Source organism: Bufo gargarizans, chromosome 6 (assembly GCF_014858855.1).
Source record: "Bufo gargarizans isolate SCDJY-AF-19 chromosome 6, ASM1485885v1, whole genome shotgun sequence".
NCBI classification, from domain to species: domain Eukaryota; kingdom Metazoa; phylum Chordata; class Amphibia; order Anura; family Bufonidae; genus Bufo; species Bufo gargarizans.
In genome coordinates, this window is record NC_058085.1 from 39818042 (window position 1) to 39844296 (window position 26255).

The 26255-nt window shown below is 46.4% G+C and overlaps 1 protein-coding gene across 3 annotated transcripts in view; it reads right to left on the bottom strand.

Annotated features, from left to right (window-relative positions):
* The window catches only part of LOC122939850 (oocyte zinc finger protein XlCOF22-like), a 34282-nt gene extending 8708 nt beyond the window's left edge, over nt 1–25574 (bottom strand). For 2 of the 3 annotated variants that reach the window (XM_044296039.1, XM_044296036.1), the window contains exons 1-5: nt 25434–25574; nt 14714–14863; nt 14405–14584; nt 14199–14322; nt 14000–14115 (exon numbers count right to left, since the gene is read on the bottom strand). In XM_044296039.1, the coding sequence (XP_044151974.1) occupies nt 14000–14115; nt 14199–14322; nt 14405–14584; nt 14714–14791 (498 nt within the window). In that variant the 5' untranslated portion in view covers nt 14792–14863; nt 25434–25574. Of the gene's footprint in view, nt 1–13999; nt 14116–14198; nt 14323–14404; nt 14585–14713; nt 14864–16902; nt 17025–25433 lie in introns of those variants that run through there. The other variant, XM_044296037.1, reaches the window with a different exon arrangement.
* Between the last annotated feature and the right edge of the window lie 681 nt (nt 25575–26255).

A 26255-nucleotide genomic window follows, 5' to 3' on the forward strand; every position in this document is an offset into this window, starting at 1 on the left:
TTAGCTCCCTCATATTCGATGAAGCTTGTTGTAGCTTTGTCTTCCAGGACCCTTGTGTCATTTTCCCATTCATGTGGGCCCCCCAGCCCTGTTGACTGGCATCGGTGGTGATGACTAATAAGTCCGTCTGTCTCCACTCTAACCCTCGGGATAAGTTTGACAGTTTCGTCCACCAGGTTAGGTTCATCTTTAGATATGATGGGATTTTTATCTTCTTGTTCAGAGATAATAGATTTTTGTCCCAATTCTCTAACAGGAAGGCTTGGAGTGACATTGAGTGTTGCTGAGCCCACTTTACACATGAAATTGTTGACGTCATGAGTCCCAATATTGTCATTATTTCCCTGAAGGAGGTTATCTTTGGAAACTCTTGATACTGGAAATTAAATTGCTTTGTTTCTGTTCCGGCAGAAAAGAGATCATATGTCGTGAGTTCAGCAGAACACCCAGAATTTTTTTTCTAGTGAGGGGAGAAGACCTTCTGGTGATTTATTATTCAACCCAGGTCGGCTAGGGTAAAAAGAGTAAAAATAATTGTTTGAAGGTGGCACCGAAGAAGACTTTCTGACGGGGCTGTAATTAAAAAGAATTTTGCTACTTCCGCCATGACTTTTGTAAACAATCTCGGGGCAGAGCTGAGGCCGAATAGGAGAACTTGAAATTGATAATGATGGAGAGATCCTTTTAACCAAACCGCTATTCTCAGAAACTTCTGGTCTTTCTTCTGGATTGGGATGTGATAATAGGCATCCGCCAGGTCTACTGTCACCATATAGCAATTTTTTAGTAGAAGATTGATCACTGACCTCACTGTCTCCATTTAGAATTTTTTGTAAACCACGTATCCGTTTAGGGTCTTTAGATTTATTATTGCCCTGAAGGTACCGTTTGGTTTTCACCAGAAATATGGGAGAGTAGAAACCTTTCTTCTGTTCCCCGACTGGTACCGGAATAATGGCTCTTTTCTCCAGGAGAAGCAATATTTGCTGGTCCATTGCTTCCTGATTTTTTCCCTTGACTCTGGAGTTTTCCATGTAACGGTCTGGAGGGATGCGGATCAATTCCAGACAGTAGCCTTCTTTTATAACCCCCAGTACCCAAGGGGAGGCCTGAACTTTTACCCAAGCTGAATAAAAATGCATTAGCCTTCCCCCTACAGCTCTTCTGGCGTCATTGGGAAGTAGTGGCCCGGGAAGACTTTTCGGGATTAAATAGGAAGCCCTTCCCTCTTCCTTTAGATGACTGCCACGGCGCCCCTGATTCTTTTTTCTTTTGATCAGGTCTACTACTTCTCTGGGGCCGAAAGGAACGTCTCTGATGAAAGAACTTTGATTCCGTGGGAAAGCCTTTTTTCCTAGCCGATGCTTTCTCCAATATATCATCGAGTGCCGTGCCAAACACTCTATCCCCCTCGCAAGGTAGGGCACATAACTTATTCTTTGATGCCGTATCCCCCGACCAGGTTCTCAACCAGATGGCTCTATGAGAGGCATTGGACAATGCAGCTGTTCTGGCTGACAGTTTTACTATGTCTGCAGAAGCATCCGCCATAAGGTTTGCGGCCTGTTTCAACATGGGGATAGAGGCTAGAATATCTTCTCTTGGGGTGCCTGCCTCGATGTGTTCTTCCAACTGACCTAACCATAAGGACCAGGATCTGGCCGTATAAGTCGCCGAAATTCCGGGTCTTAGAATCGCAGTAGAGGACTCCTATGTTCTTTTAAGCAGACTCTCACAGGTTTTTGTCCATTGGATCTTTGAGTAAGCCCAAATCCTCAAAAGGGCAGTGCTGTCTTCTTAGAGATTCTTGCCACTGGTGCGTCCACCCTAGGGGTCTTGTCCCAGGTAGCTGAATCCTCTTCTAAAAAGGGATATTTTCTTTTAAAAATCCTTGATGCCACCTGTCGTTTCTCAGGATCGTTCCATTCGTTAAGGATTAAGGTCTTAATACTGCTGTGGACCGGAAAGACACGTTTTTTCTTGTCCGCCAAGCCTGCGAACAGCTGGTCCTGCACTGATAGTGGTTCCTAGTGACTTCCCCTTCGTCTACGTCCGAATCTTGCTCAATAATGGAAGTACTTGACGTAGAGTGTTTTGGCGGAACAGTAGTAATTTTTGCTTCTACTGCAGCCCCCACTTCCTCTTTAATAATGGTTCTGAGACTCTCAATAAGTGAAGGGGATTCTTTTGAAACCACCTTATCACAGCACTTTTGACATAAGGTCTTCTTGTGGGAACTAGAAAGCGCTTTTTTGCAGATAGAACACTTCTTTTTGATAGACGGTTCCTTTTTTGAGACGTCTCTCCCCTATGAGACACAATTTAAAGTGCCATAGTAAGAATTTGAGGGATATTTAAAAAAAAAAAACGCGACCAAAGAGAAGTGTAGGAGGGAGTCAAGAAAATTACACCTGAGAGTGTCCCTTAAGTAATACTAATAGTAATAGGGAGGAGGCTTACCAGGCTTGAGGGCCTGGGAGCATCTGTGGATTTTTCAGGGGCCTCGGATTCAGATTGCAGGGACATGCTGCCGGAGGACAGAGCTTGATGGCTGCTGGAAACGCCGGCAGCCCGCTATGTAGTTCAACTTCCTGGTTCCGGGTTGCGTCATAGCCCGGCCCCCGTGCGTGCCGCCGTAACTCTGCCCAATCAGCACGGAGGAGTCACATGGGGAGCATCTCTCAGACCAGGAATGCCCCCTGCTGCCCAGAAATCTGCCGGTCCGGAATCCAGGACACGGGAGAAAAAAAGCCCGGGGTCACCAGCGTCCGCCGGATTTACACCGAGAGGAGGGAGGGATGGAACAAGGCAACATCCCGTGAACCCTCCTCCTGCAACAGCCCTTACATAAAGGCCACGCGAGCTGCTGATCCGCGATCCCGACCTTCTGAGGGACAGGAAACAACTGGAGAGGTAAGGGAGGGGGCCCTTTATTGGCTGATCTCGCTAATTGTTTCCTGTCCCTGAGAAGGCGGGAAAACCTCCAGGTAAGTGCCGTTGTGGAGGCGTGGGGAAAAACACCCTTTTTGGGCAAAAGACTAAAATTTTACAGCCCTTGCTGCATCTGTCAGTGTGAAATACAAGCGTTAGATATTCTGTTCTTAAAAAAAACCCACCCATTTTGGGCAATACCCTACATCTAGGGCCTATGCTGCATTTGTTAGTGTGACATACAAGCTAGAAATACTGCAATAATATTCTAGGTTTAAAAAAATAAAAACTATTTTGGCAAAAATACTAAATTTGTGGCCTTGGCTGCATCTGTCAGTGTGAGATACAAGCTTGAAATACTTCAATAATTTTCTGGGTTTAAAAAAAAACACCCATTTTGGGCAAAATACAGAATTTGCAGCCTTTGCTGCATCTGTCAGTGTGAAATACACGTGTTAGATACTGGTGTTCTATTTTGTTATAAAAAAAACAGCCATTTTGGGTAAGATCACAAATTTGCGAAGAATGAGGAGAGCGTCGAATAAGGGATGTGGCCCCAGTCGTGGTGCTGCTGGTGGAGCTCCTGTTGCAGGGAGAGGACGTGGTTGATTTGTGCCAGTTACACGCACAAGTGAAACACCTTCTTCAGGTGCGAGTAGGCGACAGAACCTTCAGCATTATTTGGTCGGGCCTAATGTGGCTCTACGAATGGTGATTCTATCTGTCATTCTATCTGGCAGTACGTCGTGCCCAGCCGCCACTACTTTTCCAGGTAAGCCATCCCTTTCCTGCACAACCAAATGGGGGACAAAATCAGGTGTGCACTGCGCAACGCCATCTGTGGCAAGGTCCACCTAACTACGGATACGTGGACCAGTAAGCACGGTCAGGGACGTTATATCTCCCTAACAGCACACTGGGTAAATGCAGTGGCGGCTGGGCCTAAGGCGGAAAGCAGTTTGGCGTATGTCCTTCCACCACCGAGAATTGAAGGGCGCTTCAGTTTGCCTCCTGTTGCTTCCTCCTCCTACTCCGCCTCCTCATCCGATCAGCGTAACACCATCACCACTAACATCAGCACAGCTAGGGGTAAACGACAGCAGGCAGTTTTAAAACATATCTGTATAATGTGGAGAAAGAATCTGAATCGCACCTCCTCATTCCTATACTAATGACTACTGTACGTATTTTGCAGCATTTTGGGGGACAAACCCCACACCGCGCAGGAGCTGTGGACAGGCCTTGAACAACAGACCAATGAGTGGCTGGTGCCAGTGAGCCTCAAGTCCGGCCTGGTGGTGTGCGATAATGGGCGAAATCTCGTAGCAGCCCTGGGACTAGCCGGTTTGACGCACATCCCTTGCCTGGCGCATGTCCTTAAAAATGACCCAGATACAGTACAGACCAAAAGTTTGGGGACACCTTCTCATTCAAAGAGTTTTCTTTATTTTCATGACTATGAAAATTGTAGATTCACACTGAAGGCATCAAAACTATGAATTAACACAGATGACCTGGCCTCCACAGTCACCGGACCTGAACCCAATCAAGATGGTTTGGGGTGAACTGGACCGCAGAGTGAAGGCAAAAGGGCCAACAAGTGCCAAGCATCTCTGGGAACTCCTTCAAGACTGTTGGAAGACCATTTCAGGTGACTACCTCTTGAAGCTCATCAAGAGAATGCCAAGAGTGTGCAAAGCAGTAATCAAAGCAAAAGGTGGCTACTTTGAAGTACCTAGAATAGGACATATTTTCAGTTGTTTCACACTTTTTTGTTATGTATATAATTCCACATTTTTTGTTATGTATATAATTCCACATGTGTTAATTAGTTGTGATGCCTTCAGTGTGAATCTCCAATTTTCATAGTCATGGGCCTCCATGCGAGACCTGTGTTCCTTGTTGCACTGTTTTGAGTACTCCACCAACATGGCCAGTGTGGATAACGCCATTCTCAGCGTTACTATCCCACTACTATGCCTCCTTGAAAAAACGCTTCTGCCGATGAATGAAGAGGATATGGCACAGGAGGAGGAGGAGGAAGAGGGATCATTTCGTAGGGTTTCCGGCCAGTCATTCCCAAGTGGCTCCAAGGGTGGGTTCCTGCACCCACAAACCCAAAGGTACACAATTGTCCAGCCAGGGCACAGTTCTGGAGGATGACGAGGTGGAGGAGGAGGAACAGTGTTCACAGCAGGGTGGCACCGAAACCAGCTCATGGCCATCACTGGTTCGTGGCTGGGGGGGATACAGAGGACACAGACATACACCTTCCACAGAGGACAGCTTTTCGTTGCCTCTGGGCAGCCTGGCACACATGAGCGATTACATGCTGCAGTGTCTCCGCAACGACCGCCGAGTTGACCACATTCTAACTTGTGCTGATTACTGGGTGGCCACGCAGCTGGATCCCAGTTACAAGGACAACGTCCCGTCCTTAATTCCCTCACTGGAGCGTGATCGTAAGATGCGCGAGTACAAGCGCACGCTGGTAGAGGCGCTGCTGGCGGCATTCCCATCTGACAGCGGGGGCCCAGTGGAAGCACAATGCGAAGGCAGAGGAGGAGGAAGAGGTCGCCAACGCAGCTGGGGCACCACCAGGCAGGGTTAGCATGGCCGAAATGTGGAAAAGCTTTGTTAGCACGCCACAACAAGCACCACCAGCTGGAACGTTTTAGCAGGAGGCAGCATTTCAGCAACATGGTGGAGCAGTATGTGTGCACACGCCTACACGTACTGAATGACGGGTCTGCCCCCTTCAACTTCTGGTTCTCCAAATATATAAGGACAGGAGAGGTGAGAACTGATTATATATCATCACTAGATCATCCTGATTATCACTTTTTTATAGTATGTGGCTTAACTAGAGTTCTAAGGGCCCCAGAAAAAAACTTTGGATAGGGTACCCCCCTCCCCATAATAGGTTTGAATGGGTTGTAGTACCTTGCCACTGATCACTACACACAAACGTGCAGCATCTAAACCCCTATAGCTATAAAGCCCCCTACGGTGTCCTAGTAGTTAAATGTCCCCAGTATTAAAAATATCTCTGACAGTGCCTTCAGTAATAGTAATGCCCCCCCATACTTCCCTCATTCCACAATCCCACCCTCTTTGTCCTCAATAATAATTTAGCAATTTTTCATGAGCCAGGGAGAACTGTGGCCAAGTACTACTACTCCTGGCCGGTACTGATACCACTGCTACCACCCACATTCTAACTCTAGGAGGACGAGGCATGGGTCTTTCGTTTTGTACTCTCCCATTTTCCAGACATGTTATTATGAGGCCTATAAATGAAAAGTCAGGGGTTCTGTACACAGAATACTAAACGGTACTAGCAAAATTGCAAGTGTGTTTTCTGTAATTTAAAGACAAAGGCTCAATTATAGAGCAACTAAACTTTTTTCACTCAGATGCACTGTGTAAGTGCATAGTTATAACTTCTTTTTTAAAACCTCAAGTTGCTACATAGGCTTATTGCCAGCACAGCACCCCAAATAGCATTCTGCTGCTATGCTGAGCAATTGCACACTATTGGAAGGGCCTCATGTACTTCATTCACCGGTTCCGTTCTCTTCCCTGCGTAAATTCTGCACAAAGATCATGTGGTCCAGTCCCTGAACTTGACATCCACTGCCCGTTCCCAAATACATTTCGTCTCCATCGCTAAGGACTGTGTAGACGAATTTTAAGCTAGTGTTGGTGGCTCTACCGTGGAGGGCTCGTCCCCGCTATGGTCACATGATTCCAGTTCCATGCGGTCACATGGTATAGATACAGTTGAAGCAGTCCAGGTATACCATGTGACCGCAGCAGGGACGAGCGCTCCACGGTAGAGGGGATCTTGACAAAAACTGAATGAGAGGATTGATAACCCAGAAAATAGTCCCTGTACAGGGTCACCCTTATTGAGATAAAACATAACTTTTACTATTTATGCTAAAAGGAAATACAAGTGTGATCCATTAACTCTTTCCCGACCAGCATCGTAATAGTACTGCGCTGGCCGGTTCTTTAAAGATGCCGTCCGCTCCTGAGCGGAGCGGGTGCCATAGCCGCAGGTGGCTGCCTATTTCTTATAGCAGACACCCTCGGCTAACGTCCGCAACCGGCAGTAATGCCGATCGCAGATATTAAATCCCTCAGATGCCGAGCTCAATACTGACCACGGCATCTGAGCGCACTGAAAACCGAAAGCGCGCACTTCCGGTGATGCTCCGGCTCCCCCATGCGGCGATCGGAGGAGCCGGAGCTTGTGTGCAGCAGCCCCTGTCTTTGTGAATTAAAGGAGGCTGCTGCATAGCATTTCCTATGGAGCCCTTGCCTGTAATAGGCAATTTTCTCATATACTCCAAAGCTAGTGTATTGGGGTCTATTAGAATAGCAATTTAATGATTGCATGTTATTAGTTCCCTATGAGAACTATAAAAAAGTGCAAATAAAAAGAAAAAAAGAAAATAAATTTTATATAAATAAAAATAAAAGAACAAAAAAATAAAAGAAAAATACACATCATGGGTGTCACGATGTACGAAACCGCCTATAGTATAAAAATATATTCCCCATACAGCAAACAGCAAAAAACTTAAAGCGTCAAAATGGCTGATTCGCCGTTTTTGGTCGCTTCATTTTCTCCAAATTTTTTTTAATAAAAAGTGATCAAAAAGTCATACACAACCCAGAATGTTATCAATGAAAAGTTCAGATCGCCTTTCAAAAAATTAGCCCCCACCCAGTTGTACACAATTACAAAAAAGTTATAGGGGTCAAAATATGGCGACAAAATAAATATAAGGCTGGTTTCACACGGGAGTTGCGGATTGGGGCCGAATGCGTTCAGTGAAACTCGCACTATTTTACAAGCAAGTTCAGTCAGTTTTGTCTGCGGTTGAGTTTAGTTGTTCAGTTTTTTCCGTGTGAGTGCAATGCGTTTTGATGCGTTTTTCACGCGCGTGATAAAAAACTGAATGTTTACAAACATCTCTTAGCAACCATCATTGAAAAACGCATCGCACCCGCAGCCCCATTCACTTCTATGGGGCCAGGGCTGCGTGAAAAACGCAGAATATAGAACATGCTGCGATTTTCACGTAACGCAGAAAATCAAAACAACGCTCATGTACACAGACCCATTGAAATGAATGGGTCAGGATTCAGTGAGGGTGGAATGCGTTCACGTCACGCATTGCACCCGCACGGAAAACTCGCTCGTGTGAAAGGGACCTAACTGATTTTTTCCCAAATTTTTATTATTTTATCAATATCAAAACACAAGAAAAATGATACATATAAAAGGTATTAACGGATTCGTTTGGACCTGTAGAATAAAAGTAACCGGTCAGTTTTATCGTACATTGAACGTCGTAAAAAAAAAAAAAACGATAAAAACTGTGGTGGAATTGCTGTTTCTTTTGCAATTTTACCGCATTTGGATTTTTTTCCCACTCCCCCCTACATCATATGCAATATTAAATGGTGCTGTTGGAAAGTACAACTTTTCCTGCAAAAAACAAGCCCTCATATGGCTATGTAAACAGACAAATAAAAAAAAGTTATGGCTCTGGGAAGGCAGGGAGAGCAAAACGAAAACGCCAAACCAAAAAACCTCCGGGGTAGATAGGGTTCAAACTATGGGGGCCCCGCTGTCACTATTATGTAATGGTGTACAGATCACGTCTATCACCTGATAGGATATTGGAGTGAGGTGTTGGCTCAAAGTGCACATGAAATTCTGGTGGGGGGGGGGGGGGTTGATCCACAAGTATTTTAGGGTGAATCTATAGGTATCTAGATTACCCAATATGTCCCAGGTCTAGTGGTCTCTGTGTGGTCTGGCTGCAGGATACCTACTGGATTCTCTCAAAATAGTGGCGGAGCACTCAATTTAGTGAATACTCGCTTTAGTGAGGAGTCATACATAGTGGAGAGTGTCCACTCCGGAGGTCTCCCCTTACTCCTTTTCTACACCCCTAAGCGGGGGAAGGAGAGAGGGGAAGTAGGTACGTTCAGATCACACATACACACTGCTATCAGAACCTAGGTCTGGAGAGAGATCTCCTCCACTGCAGAGGGCAGTGTTATACGGGGGGATCTGTGGAGGGCAGTGTTATACGGGGGAGATCTGCAGAGGGCAGTGTTATACGGGGGAGATCTGCAGAGGGCAGTGTTATACGGGGGAGATCTGCAGAGGGCAGTGTTATACGGGGGAGATCTGCAGAGGGCAGTGTTATACGGGGGGATCTGTGGAGGGCAGTGTTATACGGGGGGATCTGTGGAGGGCAGTGTTATACGGGGGGATCTGTGGAGGGCAGTGTTATACGGGGGAGATCTGCAGAGGGCAGTGTTATACGGGGGGATCTGTGGAGGGCAGTGTTATACGGGGGAGATCTGCAGAGGGCAGTGTTATACGGGGGAGATCTGCAGAGGGCAGTGTTATACGGGGGAGATCTGTGGAGGGCAGTGTTATACGGGGGGATCTGTGGAGGGCAGTGTTATACGGGGGAGATCTGCAGAGGGCAGTGTTATACGGGGGGATCTGTGGAGGGCAGTGTTATACGGGGGAGATCTGCAGAGGGCAGTGTTATACGGGGGAGATCTGCAGAGGGCAGTGTTATACGGGGGAGATCTGTGGAGGGCAGTGTTATAGGGGGGGGGGGGGGAATCTGTGGATGACTCTGTTATGGGGGGGATCTGACCCCATAACATTGGGCCCTAGTCATAGCAGCCATCACATATAAAGTGTATACAGCAGCCCCCAGCAGTGCTGCTTTGCTAAACTTATCTGTAAGCAGTACTCGCCATTCATTAATGAAATGTGCGGGGCCGGAGAGTGACTGAGTAAGTGACGTGCGCTGCCGGTCTGCCCGCTGTGTGCATGGCGAGTACTGCTTACAGATAAGGGATTACTGCTAGTTCAGCAAAGCAGCACTGCTGGGGGCTGCTGTATACACTTTATATGTGATGGCTGCTCTTACCCCAATGTGCCGGCCATGTAATACTGCTGTATTCGCTTTATAAGGACGCACGGCCATTTTCCCCCCACTTCTGAGGAAGGGGGGGGGGGGGGGGGGTGTCTTATAAAGCGGAAAAAACCATATTTACAGCTTTTCCATTAATCAACTGCCAATATTATATTATACTCTATGCAAGTAAGAAGGACGACTTGTATCTAGATGTGCTAGAATGGAATCCGTGGTATGATCTGTGTTCACCGCATAGGAGATATTTTTAAATATTTTAAATATTTTGTTTATATATTTTATATGTAAAATTGGGCAAGGGGGTGATTTAAATGTAATATTTTGGGGTTTGTTTTTTTTTAACCTTTTTTTTTTTACTTTTTATTTAACCGCCTCTGGACTGCCTAACGCAGGATTGCGGTCCGAAGGCGGCAGGTTTATTCCTCCTTTACGCATCGGCGCGTCCTCTCGCGAGAGGCGAGATTTCCTGTGAACTGCCCAGGAACTGCAGGTAAACGAGCTGATCTACAGCCTCCCAGCGGCGATCGTTCGCTGGCAGGCTGTAGATGCGATTTTTTTAACCCCTAAAAAGGTATATTAGACGCTGTTTTGTTAACAGCGTCTAATATACCTGCTACCTGCTCCTCTGGTGGTCCCTTTTGCTTGGATCGACCACCAAAGGACACAGGCAGCTCTGTAAGTAGCACCAAACACCACACTACACTACACCCCCCCCCCCTGTCACTTATTAACCCCTGATCACCCCATATTAGACCCCCTGATCACCCCCCTGTCATTGATCACCCCCCTGTAAGGATCCATTCAGACGTCCGTATGTGATTTGCAGATCCGCGGATCCGCAAAACACGGACACCGCAGATCCCCAAAACATGGACACCGGCAATGTGCTTTCTGCATTTTGCGGATCCGCACATTGCCAGAACTATATAGAAAATGCCTTTTCTTGTCCGCAATTGCGGACAAGAATAGGACATGTTCTATAGGCTCTACAAAAAACGCAGTGTTCGCCCGATCAGGCCTGATCTTGTGTGCACACTTGCGTTCAGTCCGCCCCACCGCAGTGACAGAATTATTTTTTTTTCTGATCACTGCAAAAACACCGTAAAATCGCTGCGGCGCTATAAAAAAAGACCACTTTTGAGGGGCATGGCGAGTTCATAGAAGATTTATTTTTTTTGTCACAAGTTAGCGGAAATTGATTTATTTATTTTTTTCTTACAAAGTCTCATTTTCCACTAACTTGTGACAAAAAAATTAAATCTCACATGAACTCACCATACCCCTCACGGAATCCAAATGCGTAACATTTTTTTGACATTTATATTCCAGACTTCTTCTCACGCTTTAGGGCCCCTAAAATGCCAGGGCAGTATAAATACCGCACATGTGACCCCATTTCGGAAAGAAGACACCCCAAGGTATTCGCTGAGGGGCATATTGAGTCCATGAAAGATTGAACTTTTTGTCACAATTTAGCGGAAAGGGAGACTTTGTGAGGGGAAAATAAATAAATAAATTTCCTCTAACTTGTGCCAAAAGAACAAAAAACTTCTATGAACTCGCCAGGCCCTTCACGGAATACCTTGGGGTTTCTTCTTTCCAAAATGGGGTCACTTGTGGGCCATTTATACTGCCCTGGCATTTTAGGGGACTTAAAGCGTGAGAAGAAGTCTGGGATCCAAATGTCTAAAAATGCCCTCCTAAAAGGAATTTGGGCCCCTTTGCACACCTAGGCTGCAAAAAAGTGTCAAACATGTGGTATCACTGTACTCAGGAGAAGTTGGGCAATGTGTTTTGGGGTGTCCTTTTACATATACCCATGCTGGGTGAGAGAAATATCTCTCTATAATGACAACTTTGTATAAAAAAATAAATGGGAAAAGTTGTCTTTTAGAGAGATATTTCTCTCACCCAGCATGGGTATATGTAAAAAGACACCCCAAAACACATTGCCCTACTTCTTCTGAGTACGGCGATACCACATGTGTGACACTTTTTTGCAGCCTAGGTGGGCAAAGGGGCCCAAATTCTAAAGAGCACCTTTAGGATTTCACAGTGCATTTTTAACACATTTGGATTTCAAACTTCTTCTCACGCATTAGGGCCCAGAAAATGCCAGGGCAGTATAACTACCCCACAAGTGACCCCATTTTGGAAAGAAGACCCCCTAAGGTATTTCGTGAGGGGCATAGTGAGTTCATGGAAGTTTTTTTTTTTTGTCACAAGTTAGTGGAATATGAGACTTTGTAAGAAAAAAAAAAAAAAACATAATTTTCCACTAACTTGTGACAAAAAAAAAAAGTTCTATGAACTCACTATGCCCATCAGTGAATACCTTAGGGTGTCATTTGTGGGGTGTTTCTACTGTCTGGGCATTGTAGAACCTCAGGAAACATGACAGGTGCTCAGAAAGTCAGAGCTGCTTGAAAATGCGGAAATTCACATTTTTGTATCATAGTTTGTAAACGCTATAACTTTTACCCAAACCAATAAATATACACTTATTGCATTTTTTTTATCAAAGACATGTAGAACAATAAATTTTGAGAAAAATTTATATAGAAATGTAGTTAAAAAAAATTACAACTGAAAGTGAAAATGTCATTTTTTTGCAAAAATGTAGGTAAATTTCGATTAATAACAAAAAAAAATTAAAATCTCAGCAGCAATGAAATACCACCAAATGAAAGCTCTATTAGTGAGAAGAAAAGGAGGTAAAATTCATTTAGGTGGCAAGTTGTATGACCGAGCAATAAAACAGTGAAAATAGTGTAGTGCAGAATTGAAAAAAGTGGTCTGGTCATTAAGGGGGTTTAAGCTAGGGGGGCTGAGGTGGTTAATAACTATTTCCCCCCTTAGGGGCTAGAACCTGGGACCTTTTATCCCTTGTCCTATTCACCCTGATAGATCTCTATCAGGGTGAATAGGACCTCACCCTGTCCCTGCTGCTCTGTGCTTTGTGCACACAGCAGCAGGGAGCCGACTATAGCAGCCAGGGCTTCAGTAGCGTCCGGGCTGCCATGGTAACCGATCAGAGCCCCAGGCTTACACTGCTGGGGCTCCGATCGGAACTGCCACTGCCACCAATGATTATAATACTTGGGGGGGGGGGTTGGGGGCGCACTGCGCCACCAATGATTCTACTTTATAATTACTGGGGTTGGGGGGGGGTTTAGTGCCATGTTCTTCTCAACAGCACAGGGGAGAAGGAGGCAGTCCCTCCCCCCTGTGCCGCTGCCACCAATGGGCTGATAGCAGGGAGGAGGAGGGGAGGGGCTGTGGCCACTGCACCACCAATGAATATGGTTTATGCTTAATACAAACGCAGGCTGCGCTACGGGTGCCGGCCATATCCCATACCCGACACCCAGCCTCTATGACTGTGCGCTGCAATCCGCCGCTATTAACCCCTCAGGTGCGGCACTGCATTTGTATTAAGCATAAACTATATTCATTGGTGGTGCAGTGGCCACAGCCCCTCCCCTCCTCCTCCCTGCTATCAGCTCATTGGTGGCAGCGGCACAGGGGGGAGGGACTGCCTCCTTCTCCCCTGTGCTGTTGAGAAGAACATGGCACGCCCTGACAGCCACGCGTCCCATGTCAGTTCCTCGTGTGTGAGAGGCTTGTCACCATTTAACAATTCTAAGTCGCATTGGCGACCATTTTGGTCGCCATCTGGAGCCCTGCCTAGACTACAAAACCCTTGAAGATAATGATGCATTTATCACCTGATGTTCATGTTCAAGCTGACAATCCGAGCACAACTATGATTGACCATTTGTATTATTCAATGGTCCCAGCCGAGGAAATCTCAGAAACCTGTTGTGCCACTCTTGTGCAGCCACAAAAGGTCTGCAGCAGTTCACAGAGGAGGCCATCTTAAAAGTCTTCATAGGCAGAAAACTGTGAGAAGAACCAGACAACATGTAATGTCTATGGTCAGCTGTAATCCTGCCATCTCCACCTTTCTCATTATACAAGGATAAAACATATAATACTGGTGGATAAAACAAGACTGAAGACAAGATCTTCACAGTCTTCTACAGATCATAGGGGACATTTCATGAGACCTTATCTCCATCTACCTGATCATCCTGTTTGACATTGACATTGTCAAACAGGACATTGTGATGCTCTTCTGAACCATCCTGTAGAAGAAGAGGACTGGGACATCTCTCCGGTGTTCTTCTCTCTTCCTTTACTGTAGGAAACACATCCAGTGACTGAATTCATTTCTTACATACAGATAATGAGAGGACGTGTGTATTTAGTCATGTCTATTACCTGGTGATGTGAGAGGCCGGTGATCCTCCATCATGATGTCCTTGTACAGATCTTTGTGTTCTTCTAAATACTCCCACTCCTCCATGGAGAAATAGATAGTAACATCCTGACACCTCATAGGAACCTGACAACACAATGATACACTCATTACCCAGATCCCTTTATAGCGTTCCTGTACAATGTCCCAGCATTCCCAGCAGTGTCACCTCCCCAGTCAGCAGCTCAATCATCTTGTTGGTGAGTTCTAGGATCTTCTCTCTATTGATTTCCTCCTGTTTTAGGAGGTGAGGTGGAGGCCCCGTGATTGGGCTCAGGGTTCTTCCCTGTCCTTCAGACACAGGGTCCTGACAGCGCTCACTAGAGGTCTTCTTCACTACTGTGTAGGCCTGGTTATGAAGAGAAACAGTAATAATTATTACTTCATACATTTCCAGAGTCCCTCACCTCTCCAGTCATGTCCATCTTTTAGTAACATAGATAAGATGATGTAATGTGACATCATCAGAATCTCTCACCTCTCCAGTAAGCCGGAAGAGGATCTCTAGGGTGAGATTTATTATACTCTCCACCATCTTGTCCCTGTCCCTATCCATCCTTGACGGGTCAATCAGGAGATTGATGTCATATAGAAGATCTCCACTGAGCGGATCCTATATTGTAGGAACCTAAATGGAATAAAGATGAGACGATGGAAAATCCTTTAAAATCCCATATAAAATACAATTCCTGGAGATAATAAGAGGAGACATCGGAGGAGATAATAAAGTGTAGATTTTGTGTTCTTTCTTTTTATAGGGATCGAAACATGTGTGAGGTCAAGGCAGTTTTATGGTATGTCACACCTTCACATGACCCTACAGCCAAAAGAAGACGTCATCAGTGATGCCACAGCACATGACCACCATAGACCATCCTAGGCCTTAATGGTCAGGTCACATACATACGGCCATCAGAGCTCCAACCAATGTTGTCACTGCAGTGATGTAAACAGACTGAAGGAGACCACAGGAGCCTCAGTGCTGGAGCAGTGGTGGATTCTACAAGTCCTGTGTTATCCAGGTAATTGTAAAATGCTGCGGAATATATGTTAGCGATACATAAAGATTATTATTACTATATAGACAGACATTGGGTTGGCAGATTTGGTTTTTGGCAGCTCCTCACGACCACATAGATGTTATAAGTTTAAAAGATTTATTTTTAACAAGCGACATGACGAAATACAGCGGTCATTAAAGGGTTTCTCCGACATGTACTCAGGATAGGTCATCAATAAGAGATCAATGTAGAGGTCCAACTGCCAACACCCCTGAAAAATCAGCAGGTGGCGCTTTTACCGATACATGTATATGTGGTTACACAACATTTTTAATTACATGCTAATATGAAAGCATTCAGATCCAGGTGCTGGTTTGAAAAATTATACAATGTTTCCAAAAAAAATTGTATAATTTCTGTGCTTCTTTTTTGGGCCTCCCTAATGTATTTTGCAGACATATGATTCCCTGTTTTAGCTGCACAGCTAGATGCATTTCATTCAGAAGCAGGGATTGTATCACTTCTGTGAAATCTACCATCACTGTATTGCTGTGATGTCCATATCCTTACTTCACACTATGTTTGTTTTTAGCTTCGGACCTCACAAAAAAGAAAATGAGGAGTAAATCATACTTAAAAAAAAGGCAGGGGCAGGGGTGTTGGTAGGTTAAAACATTCGGGGCCTGGGCCCCAGATGTTTTGCCTCAGGTTCCGAATGTACTGCCTGCCAGATAGATACAACTGTATTGCTGTCCTCAGGACAGCAATACAATTGAATCTAATGTATTGGAAGAGCTGAAGGACCTGTTGATGACACAGTCCAAGTGATCAGTGATGAAGACAGTGGTTGAGTAGCTGCAATGATGTCACCATTATGTGACCAGTGCAAGAGAGGAAGGCGCTCTGCAGTGAAGGGCAGTCCTGGGGAAGAAGCTGTGTCAAGGTCTGCTACATGAGGAGATGTAAGTGAAGGGAAGGATTTGGTGTGAGAGCCAGAGGAATGTTGGGGGTTGTGGTTATTTAACTGAGACTGTATGTTAGGGCTGAACAGAGGGATGTTATTTACGTGAGAATTTATGTTGGAAAGGGGTAGAGTGATGCTATTTACATGGGACTGAATGTTGAGGGGGTTATGTTCTTTACATGAGATTGCATGTTGGAGGTGGCTGGGGAGGGAGTGATGTTATTTACATGGGACTGTATATTGAAGGGGCTGAGGAATTATAATTTTTGAGGAAACTAAAAAGGGAGTAATATAACTACTGGAGGCACTGTAGGGGGCATTATAACAGTAGGGGCAGTATAAATACTGTGGGTAGTTCAGGGAGAGTATGATAACAGTAGGGGGCAGAATAAATACTGGGGGGACTTCAGAGAGCATTATAACAGTAGGGAGCAGAATAAATACTGGGGGCACTTCAGGGAGAGCATTATAAGAGTAGGGGCAGAATAAATACTGGGAGCACTTCAGGGAAAGCATTATAACAGTAGGGGGCACTATAAATACTGGGGGCACTTCAGGAAGAGCATTATTACAGTAGGGGGCAGAATAAATACTGTGGGTATTTCAGGGAGAGCATGATAACAGTAGGGGGCAGAATAAATACTGGGGGCACTTCAGGGAGAGCATTATAACAGTTGGGGGCAGCATAAATACTAGGCTCACAGTGTATCCACAGTCCCTCGTGCACGGAACGAAGTCCTCCAAACATCAATGGTAGCACTTGAATATAGTTTTGTTGCTTTGTCTTATTTTCAGTAACAAATATACAGGTGTGGACACATCCTTAGACTCTCGCACACTTGATGCGTTTCAAGCTGTAGCGTTCTTAGTCGTAACCGTATGGACTGTCGAACCTTCGGGCTTAAGTAGATCTCCTCCACCAACAACTCAATACTCATGTGCTACACCTGTAATCTACATTCAACAATGTTGTGACACTAAGCGTAAAAGTACATTTCAGGACTATAGTTAAGTCTAATCGTAAAGTATATCGTAGATTAATGTCACGGTATCACATACTTTTACCTGGAAACAACCACATTGTGTGAATGAGATAAAAATGAAGAAAAACCTAAATTAGCAAAGTATCTTCATATAACAGTGAGACATAATAATGGCAATTAATCGCTGGTAGCACAGATCATGATTTATAGTAATGTCAGTAAAAAAAATATACAATTGTTCTTTTCTCAAGTTCAGACCGGAGGGATATCTCGTGTTCAGTCTGAATATCCAATATGCTTCCCTCTGCAGAATCATCTTCTTTATATTACTACCTCTGGGGGAGACCACTACTTTCTCCATCGCAAAGGTACAAAAACTAGTCAGACTGCGAATATGTTCTATTATAAAGTGTTTGGCTGCACTCGATAAGCCTACCGCTGATGGATTGGTGATATAACTGACCGGTGCCGCGAGCCGGTCTGAAAACAAGTGCGGTCAGCGGGAGCAGGCAGTTCGGGCTGTTCTCGGAACTGCCTGCTCCCGGTGACCGCATTTGTTTTCAGACCGGTTCACGGCACAGGTAAGGGCTCACCTGTGCCCCGCTGGACTTGTGAAAAAAGATGGCAGCCCGCATGTGTTTGCGGGCGAACAATGCGAACTGGCCATCACTGTTGACGACTGTATGTGAGGACCAGTGTAGGTTGTTCGGAATCAACGGTTTTTATTTTTATTTTAAACAATAGTTCTGCTCTAGACTTATTTTCTACTATATTCAAAGCTCTAGATAACATCCAATCTGGATATCCTCTTTTTGTCAAACGTATCTAAACTGACTGGCATTCACTAGAATAAGCAGTGTCTGTACTACAATTTCTAAGGCTCGAACAAATTCCCCCACCTGAATGGCCTTCAGGGTGTGGACAGGATGGTGACTATTGGCCTTCAACCCCTTAACGACCAGCGCCATAAATGTACGGTGCAACCTGCAGATCCCTGCGATGCGATTGGCCAATCACATTGCAGCGCAGGAAGCTATCATTGGCATCAGGGCGGGAGAGGGTCAGAGGGAGGTGGCAGGTGCTGAACTGGTCAGCACCGGTCACCTCCGAGGTGAGGCAGGGGGACACCAGTGTTTTTGGGTCCCCTGCCAGCGCTGCCATTGTCTGGAACAACGCTCCAGCTAATGGCAGTGCTATTGCTGCACAGGAAGAAGCAGCCATTCTAGCTGGGGACTGCATGAAGAGAGGTTCTGTGCCTTTCTGTTCTGCTTGTGGCTTGTGGTACACACCACAGCGATTTAACCCCTTTCCTGCTGAAAAGAAGAAAGAAGAACATCTGGAATAGCTGCACAGATTTTTTTTTTTTAATTGCTACTGTTCCAGATCCATAAACCACCCTCCGTCCCTGTCCTTTCCCCCGTTCCTGTCCTTTGTGTGAAAAAAGACCTGCAGTTAGTAGTAGTTAGTTAGAGATATATATACAGTTAGGGTCAGTTTAGGTTTTTGCACAAACGCACCATCTGCGTGTGTGCATGCAACCACTGAGCACCGATCTCAGAATGGCCTGGATAAGCAAAAGGGTTTTAAAGTTATCACTAGAGATGTCCCGAACTATTCGCCGGCGAACAGTTCCTGGCGAACATAGCTTGTTCGCGTTCGCTGCGGCGGGCGTACATATGCGATGTTCGGTCCGCCCCCTATACATCATCATTGAGTAAACTTTGACCCTGTACCTCACAGTCAGCAGACACATTCCAGCCAATCAGCAGCAGACCCTCCCTCCCAGATCCTCCCACCTCCAGGACAGCATCCATTTTAGATTCATTCGGAAGCTGCATTCTCAGTGAGAGGAGGGACAGTGCTGCTGCTGCTGCTGATTCAATAGGGAAAGCGTTAGTTAGGGCATTGTTCTGTGTCCACAGACTCATCTGCTGTAAGGTTAATCCGCACAGGATGCCGGCTGAAATCATTCAGCCGGCATCCTGTCACAATGCTGGGGGGGGGGGGGGGTCATGTGACCCCCCCCGTATCGGCGATCGCAGCAAACCGCAGGTCAATTCAGACCTGGGGTTTGCTGCGATTTTGGCTGAATCTGATCCCCGAGGTCCCTGACCGCGGGGATCAAACTTCAAAATGCCCCAAATAAAGTTTATTTCACTCCCCCTGCACCCCCTGATGGTTTTATGGTGGCGGGTGGTGCAGGGGGGGTGTTGCGGGCGCTGCGGCAGGCGGGATCGCGATCCCCCGCCCCCGCCTCCCGCCGAATAATCGTTGGTGTACAGTGGTATACCAGAGTGTCAGCACATTGCTGACGCTCTGGTATAAACGGCTGACATCTGTGAATGGATGTCAGCCGTTTAACCCTTTCCATACAGCCGTCCGTATGGAACGCTGTATGGAAAGAGTTAACAGTAAGATGCGGCTCCCTCCCTCTCCCATCGGGGGGCTGCTGTGCCTTTGCAGCCCCCCGATGGGCGAGAGCCCCCAGAAAGCCCCCCCGAGAGCCCCAGTCCTTACCCTTCCCCGTCTGCGAAGTTGTGGCCACAACTTCGCAGACTGTGAAGGTTCCCATGGCAAAAGGACGCCCCATGGTGATGAACAGATCTGTGCTAAAGGCATAGATCTGTTCAGACAAAGTGTAAGTAAAATACAGTACAGTACAATATATATTGTACTGTACTGTATTATACAGACATCAGACCCACTGGATCTTCAAGAACCAAGTGGGTCTGGGTCAAAAAAAGAAGTAAAAAAAGTAAAAATCAAAAAACACATTTATCACTGATTAAAAATGAAAAAAAAAAAAATCCCTACACATGTTTGGTATTGCCGCGTCCATAACGACCTGATCTATAAACCGGTCATGTTACTTTCCCCGCACGGTGAACACCATAAAAATAAAAAAAATAAAAACTATGAGAAAATTGAAATTTTGCCCACCTTACTTCCCAAAAAAGGTAATAAAAGTGATCAAAAAAGTCACATGTACGCCAAAATAGTACCAATCAAACAGTCATCTCATCCCGCAAAAAATGAGACTCTACCCAAGATAATCGCCCAAAAACTGAAAAAAAACTATGGCTCTTAGGCTATGGAAACACTAAAACATGTTTTTTTTTGTTTCACAAATGAAATCATTGTGTAAAACTTACATAAATATAAAAAAAAGTATACATATTAGGTATCGCCGTGTCAGTATCGACCGGCTCTATAAAAATATCACATGAGTTAACCCCTCAGATGACCACCGTAAAAAAAAAAAAAAAAAACGGTTTAAAAAAAGCAATTTTTTGTCATCTTACGCCACAAAAAGTGCAATAGCAAGCGATCAAAAAGTCATAAGCACCCCAAAATAGTGCCAATAAAACAGCCATCTCATCCCGCAAAAAATGAGACCCTACTTAAGATAATCGCCCAAAAACTGAAAAAACTATGGCTCTTAGGCTATGGAGACACTAAAACTTTTTTTGTTATAAAAATGAAATCATTGTGTAAAACTTACATAAATAAATAAAAATTGTATACATATTGGGTATCGCCGCATCCGTGACAACCTGCTCTATAAAATTACCACATGATCTAACCTTTCAGATGAATGTTGTAAATAAATAAAAAAACGGTGCCAAAAAAGCTATTTCTTGTTACCTTGCCGCACAAAAAGTGTAATATAGAGCAACCAAAAATCATATGTACCTTAAACTAGTACCAACAAAACTGCCACCCTATCCCGTAGTTTCTAAAATGGGGTCACTTTTTTGGAGTTTCTACTCTAGAGGTGCATCAGGGGGGCTTCAAATGGGACATGGTGTCAAAAAAACCAGTCCAGCAAAATCTGCCTTCCAAAAACCGTATGGCATTTCTTTCCTTCTGCGCCCTGCCGTGTGCCCGTACAGCAGTTTACGACCACATATGGGGTGTTTCTGTAAACTACAGAATCAGGGCCATAAATATTGAGTTTTGTTTGGCTGTTAACCCTTGCTTTGTTACTTCAAAAAAAATATTAAAATGGAAAATCTGCCAAAAAGTGAAATTTTGAAATTGTATCTCTATTTTCCATTAAATCTTGTGCAACACCCAAAGGGTTAACAAAGTTTGTAAAATCAGTTTTGAATACCTTGAGGGGTGTAGTTTCTTAGATGGGGTCACTTTTAGGGAGTTTCTACTCTAGGGGTGCATCAGGGGGCTTCAAATGGGATATGGTGTAAATAAACCAGTCCAGCAAAATCTGCCTTCCAAAAACCATACGGCGCACCTTTCACTCTACGCCCCGCTGTGTGGCCGTACAGTAGTTTACGGCCACATATGGGGTGTTTCTGTAAACGGCAGAGTCAGGGCAATAAAGATACAGTCTTGTTTGGCTGTTAACTCTTGCTTTGTTAGTGGAAAAAATGGGTTAAAATTTAAAATTAGGCAAAATAATGAAATTCTCAAATTTCATCCCCATTCGCCAATAACTCTTGTGCAACACCTAAAGGGTTAACGAAGTTTGTAAAAACAGTTTTGAATACCTTGAGGGGTGTAGTTTATAGAATGGGGTCATTTTTGGGTGGTTTCTATTATGTAAGCCTCGCAAAGTGACTTCAGACCTGTAGTGGTCCCTAAAAATTGGGTTTTTGTAAATTTCTGAAAAATTTCAAGATTTGCTTCTAAAGTTCTAAACCTTGTAACATCCCCAAAAAATAAAATATCATTCCCAAAATAATTCAAACATGAAGTAGACATATGGGGAATGTAAAGTCATCACAATTTTTAGGGGTATTACTATGTATTACAGAAGTAGAGAAACTGAAACTTTTTTTTCACAAAAGGCAATCCCTGATATGGGACGTAACAGGGATTAAACTGATGAGAAGAGAACTACAGAAAATACCACTCATATCGGGTGGGACAGTAAATTGCACGGCGCAGACGCAGTGACCGTGGATTCAAACAAAGGGGAGGGAACCAGCGTTTTTTTAACCATCTCCCCATTCGAAAAATCAATTCAATTCACCTTTCGGGACCCTTGGTGTTGTACGTGGCTGGGTGGAGGAAGAAACCTTCAATGACATCAACGGGACATGGCTAGCTTGGTATCCAACCAAAATGGACTGTTTGCGGTGCATTAAAAGGGGAGTTTGGTCTGTCAATGTCTGTGAAGCGGGCGTAACCCTTAGGCCTCTTTCACACGGGCGTTATATTTTTGGCCCGGATAAGAGGCGGGTGCGTTGCGGGAACACGCACGATTTTTCCGCGCAAGTGCAAAACATTGTAATGCGTTTTGCACTTGTGTGAGAAAAATCGCGCATGTTTGGTACCCAAACCCGAACTTCTTCACAGAAGTTCGGGCTTGGGATTGATGTTCTGAAGATTGTATTATTTTCCCTTATAACATGGCTATAAGGGAAAATAATAGCATTCTGAATACAGAATGCTAAGTAAAATAGCACTGGAGGGGTTAAAAAAAAAAAGTTAACTCACCTTCTCCTCTTGATCGCGTAGTTCCCGGTCTCTTTACTTCTTTAATGATGAGCTGTGGGCTAAAGGACCTGTGGTGACGTCAGATCACATGTTCCAATCACATGGTCCATCACCGTGGTGATGGAGCATGTGATCTGACGTCACCACAGGTCCTTTAGCCCACAGCTCATCATTAAAGAAGTAAAGAGACCGGGAACTACGCGATCAAGAGGAGAAGGGGAGTTAACTTTTTTATTTATTTTTTAACCCTCCAGCCTTATTATACTATGCATTCTGTATTCAGAATGCTATTATTTTCCCTTATAACCATGTTATAAGGGAAAATAATACAGTGAATAGACTGTCACCTAGAAACCATGCGTGAAAATCGCACCGCATCCGCACTTGCTTACGGATGCTCGCGATTTTCACTCAGCCCCATTCACTTCTATGGGGACTGCGTTACATGAAAAACGCAGAATATAGAACATGCTGCGATTTTCACGCAACGCATAAGTGATGCGTGAAAATCACCGCTCATGTGAACAGCCCCATAGAAATGAATGGGTCCGGATTCAGTGCGGGTGCAATGCTTTTAACTCACGCATCGCACCCGCGCGGAATACTCGCCCGTGTGAAAGGGGCCTTACACTACCTGATCGATACAACATCATACCTGATCGTATACACACACTGGATGTTTTAAACCACGTTGTTCAAAAAAATTTATCCGCATCCGCGGCGTCCCTCCCCCCACAACAGGGACATCCGCGGCGTCCCTCCCCCCACAACAGGGACATCCGCGGCGTCCCTCCCCCCACAACAGGGACATCCGCGGCGTCCCTCCCCCACAACAGGGACATCCGCGGCGTCCCTCCCCCCACAACAGGGACATCCGCGGCGTCCCTCCCCCCACAACAGGGACATCCGCGGCGTCCCTCCCCCCACAACAGGGACATCCGCGGCGTCCCTCCCCCCACAACAGGGACATCCGCGGCGTCCCTCCCCCCACAACAGGGACATCCGCGGCGTCCCTCCCCCCACAACAGGGACATCCGCGGCGTCCCTCCCCCCACAACAGGGACATCAGCGGCGTCCCTCCCCCCACAACAGGGACATCAGCGGCGTCCCTCCCCCCACAACAGGGACATCAGCGGCGTCCCTCCCCCCACAACAGGGACATCAGCGGCGTCCCTCCCCCACAACAGGGACATCAGCGGCGTCCCCCCCCCACAACAGGGACATCAGCGGCGTCCCCCCCCCACAACAGGGACATCAGCGGCGCCCTCCCCCCCACAACAAGGACATCAGCGGCGCCCCCCCCACAACAGGGACATCAGCGGCGTCCCTCCCCCACAACAGGGACATCAGCGGTGCCCCCCCCACAACAAGGACATCAGCGGCGCCCCCCCCACAACAAGGACATCAGCGGCGCCCCCCCCACAACAAGGACATCAGCGGCGCCCCCCCCACAACAAGGACATCAGCGGCGCCCCCCCCCCACAACAAGGACATCAGCGGCGCCCCCCCCCCCACAACAAGGACATCAGCGGCGCCCCCCCCCCACAACAAGGACATCAGCGGCGCCCCCCCCCCCCCACAACAAGGACATCAGCGGCGCCCCCCCCCCCCCACAACAAGGACATCAGCGGCGCCCCCCCCCCCCACAACAAGGACATCAGCGGCGCCCCCCCCACAACAGATGAGTGAATCGACTTCAGATGAAACATCCGAAGTTGATTTGCATAATACTTTGTTTAAATACTGTACAGAGTAAGCGCTCCGTGCAGTATTAGACTGTATTGGCTCAGAGGAGTGCTACCTTGGAACAGAACCCGAGTTCGGGAAATGGCTTTTTACAGTACAAATTCATTTATGAAGTTATTACCCGAAGTCTCATGAGTCTTCACGGAGTAATAACTTCGGCTCATCAGGGCCAGTACATTCTAATGGAGCTGCGGATCTTTCCGGCAGGTGGGGCCGCCGATCTCTCCGGCAGTTGGGGCCGCCGATCTCTCCGGCAGGTGGGGCCGCCGATCTGACACTGCCAGAAGCTGCCAGACAGACACCCACCAGCCCCATTCACTATAATGGGGAGCGACAGAGATCAGGACACAACCCGGAAAACATGCAGAGTAGCCGCCGGACGAAAACCGCTGATCCCAATGGGATTTGTCCGGCCACTTCTCTGCACATTTGTCAGGGTGCGGCTGGATCACCTCTGCCGGTTCCACTGGAAAGTATGCCTCCCAACCGTCCCGGATTTCAGTGGCTGTCCCTCTGTCCAGGTTTGGGGGGGGGGGGGGGGGGTTAGGGTGGCTGTTAGCCTCGACTCCGCCTCCTTCACAGCTCACAGCAGCCGATGTACAGCTGCTGGGAAGAAGGTAAGTATGTGATGTTTATTTTTTTTCATTCTGTGAGGGGCACAATGTGGGCACAGTGCCCTGGGGTGGCACAATGTGGGCACAGTGCCCTGGGGTGGCAATGTGGGCACAGTGCCCTGGGGTGGCAATGTGGGCACAGTGCCCTGGGGTGGCACAATGTGGGCACAGTGCCTTGGGGTGGCACAATGTGGGCACAGTGCCTTGGGGTGGCACAATGAGGGCACAATGTGGGCACATTGCCCTGGGGTGGCACAATGTGGGCACATTACTGGGGGGGGGGCACAATGTGGGCATAAACACTGTGGCATGAAGGGGGAATAATTACTATGTGGGGGACTGGTTGGGATTCGGAGTGCAGTGCTGCATCTCTATAACGCAGGTCTGAAACAGGCCTTCCAGGTGTGGAGCTGGTGAGTGTTCCTCTTACCTGGGCGGGGCGTGTCCTCCTCTTCCTCTGACAATCCTTCACCATGGAGCATCAGGTGTTTCTATTTCTACCACCATGTGCAGGAGTCAGGCTGCAGGCTGTGCTGCAGGAGGAAGCAAAGGACCTGTGATGATGTCATAACCATGTGTGGGAGGAATCAGGCTCCAGGCTGTGCTGCAAGAGGAAGTATAGGACCTGTGATGATGTCATGACCATGTGATCATGTGTGGGAGGAGTCAGGCTCCAGGCTGAGCTGCAAGAGGAAGTATAGGACCTGTGATTATGTCATGACCATGTGATCATGTGTGGGAGGAGTCAGGCTCCAGGCTGTGCTGCAAGAGGAAGTATAGGACCTGTAATGATGTCATAACCATGTGATCATGTGTGGGAGGAGTCAAAGAAATCACATGACCAGGTTTATCCGCTCTGTGTATGCAGGGCTCTGACTCTGCTGCTGCTCTTCTGTTTGTATTTCCAGTGTGTATGTAGCAGTGCTGTAGAGCTGTAATGTTTATATGGCTGAGCTGTATCCATGTAATGTTTATGTAGTTCAGCAATATGCGTAGAATCTTTATGTAGTTGAGCTGTATTGTGTAATGGCTGTATAGCTGAGCTGTATGTGTGTGATGTGTGAGTAGCTGGGCAGGGCTGTATAGTGTAATAAACAATTTGAGAAAAAAAGGAAATGGATCGCACATCCACTGCAAACGCTATGATCTCATCCCTGCACTTCTGCAGGAGACAGCACTAAATAGCGCATGTGTACCACCTCTATGCTACTCGCTAAATGAGGCATTAGTGTACATTTTGATCAAAAGGCGT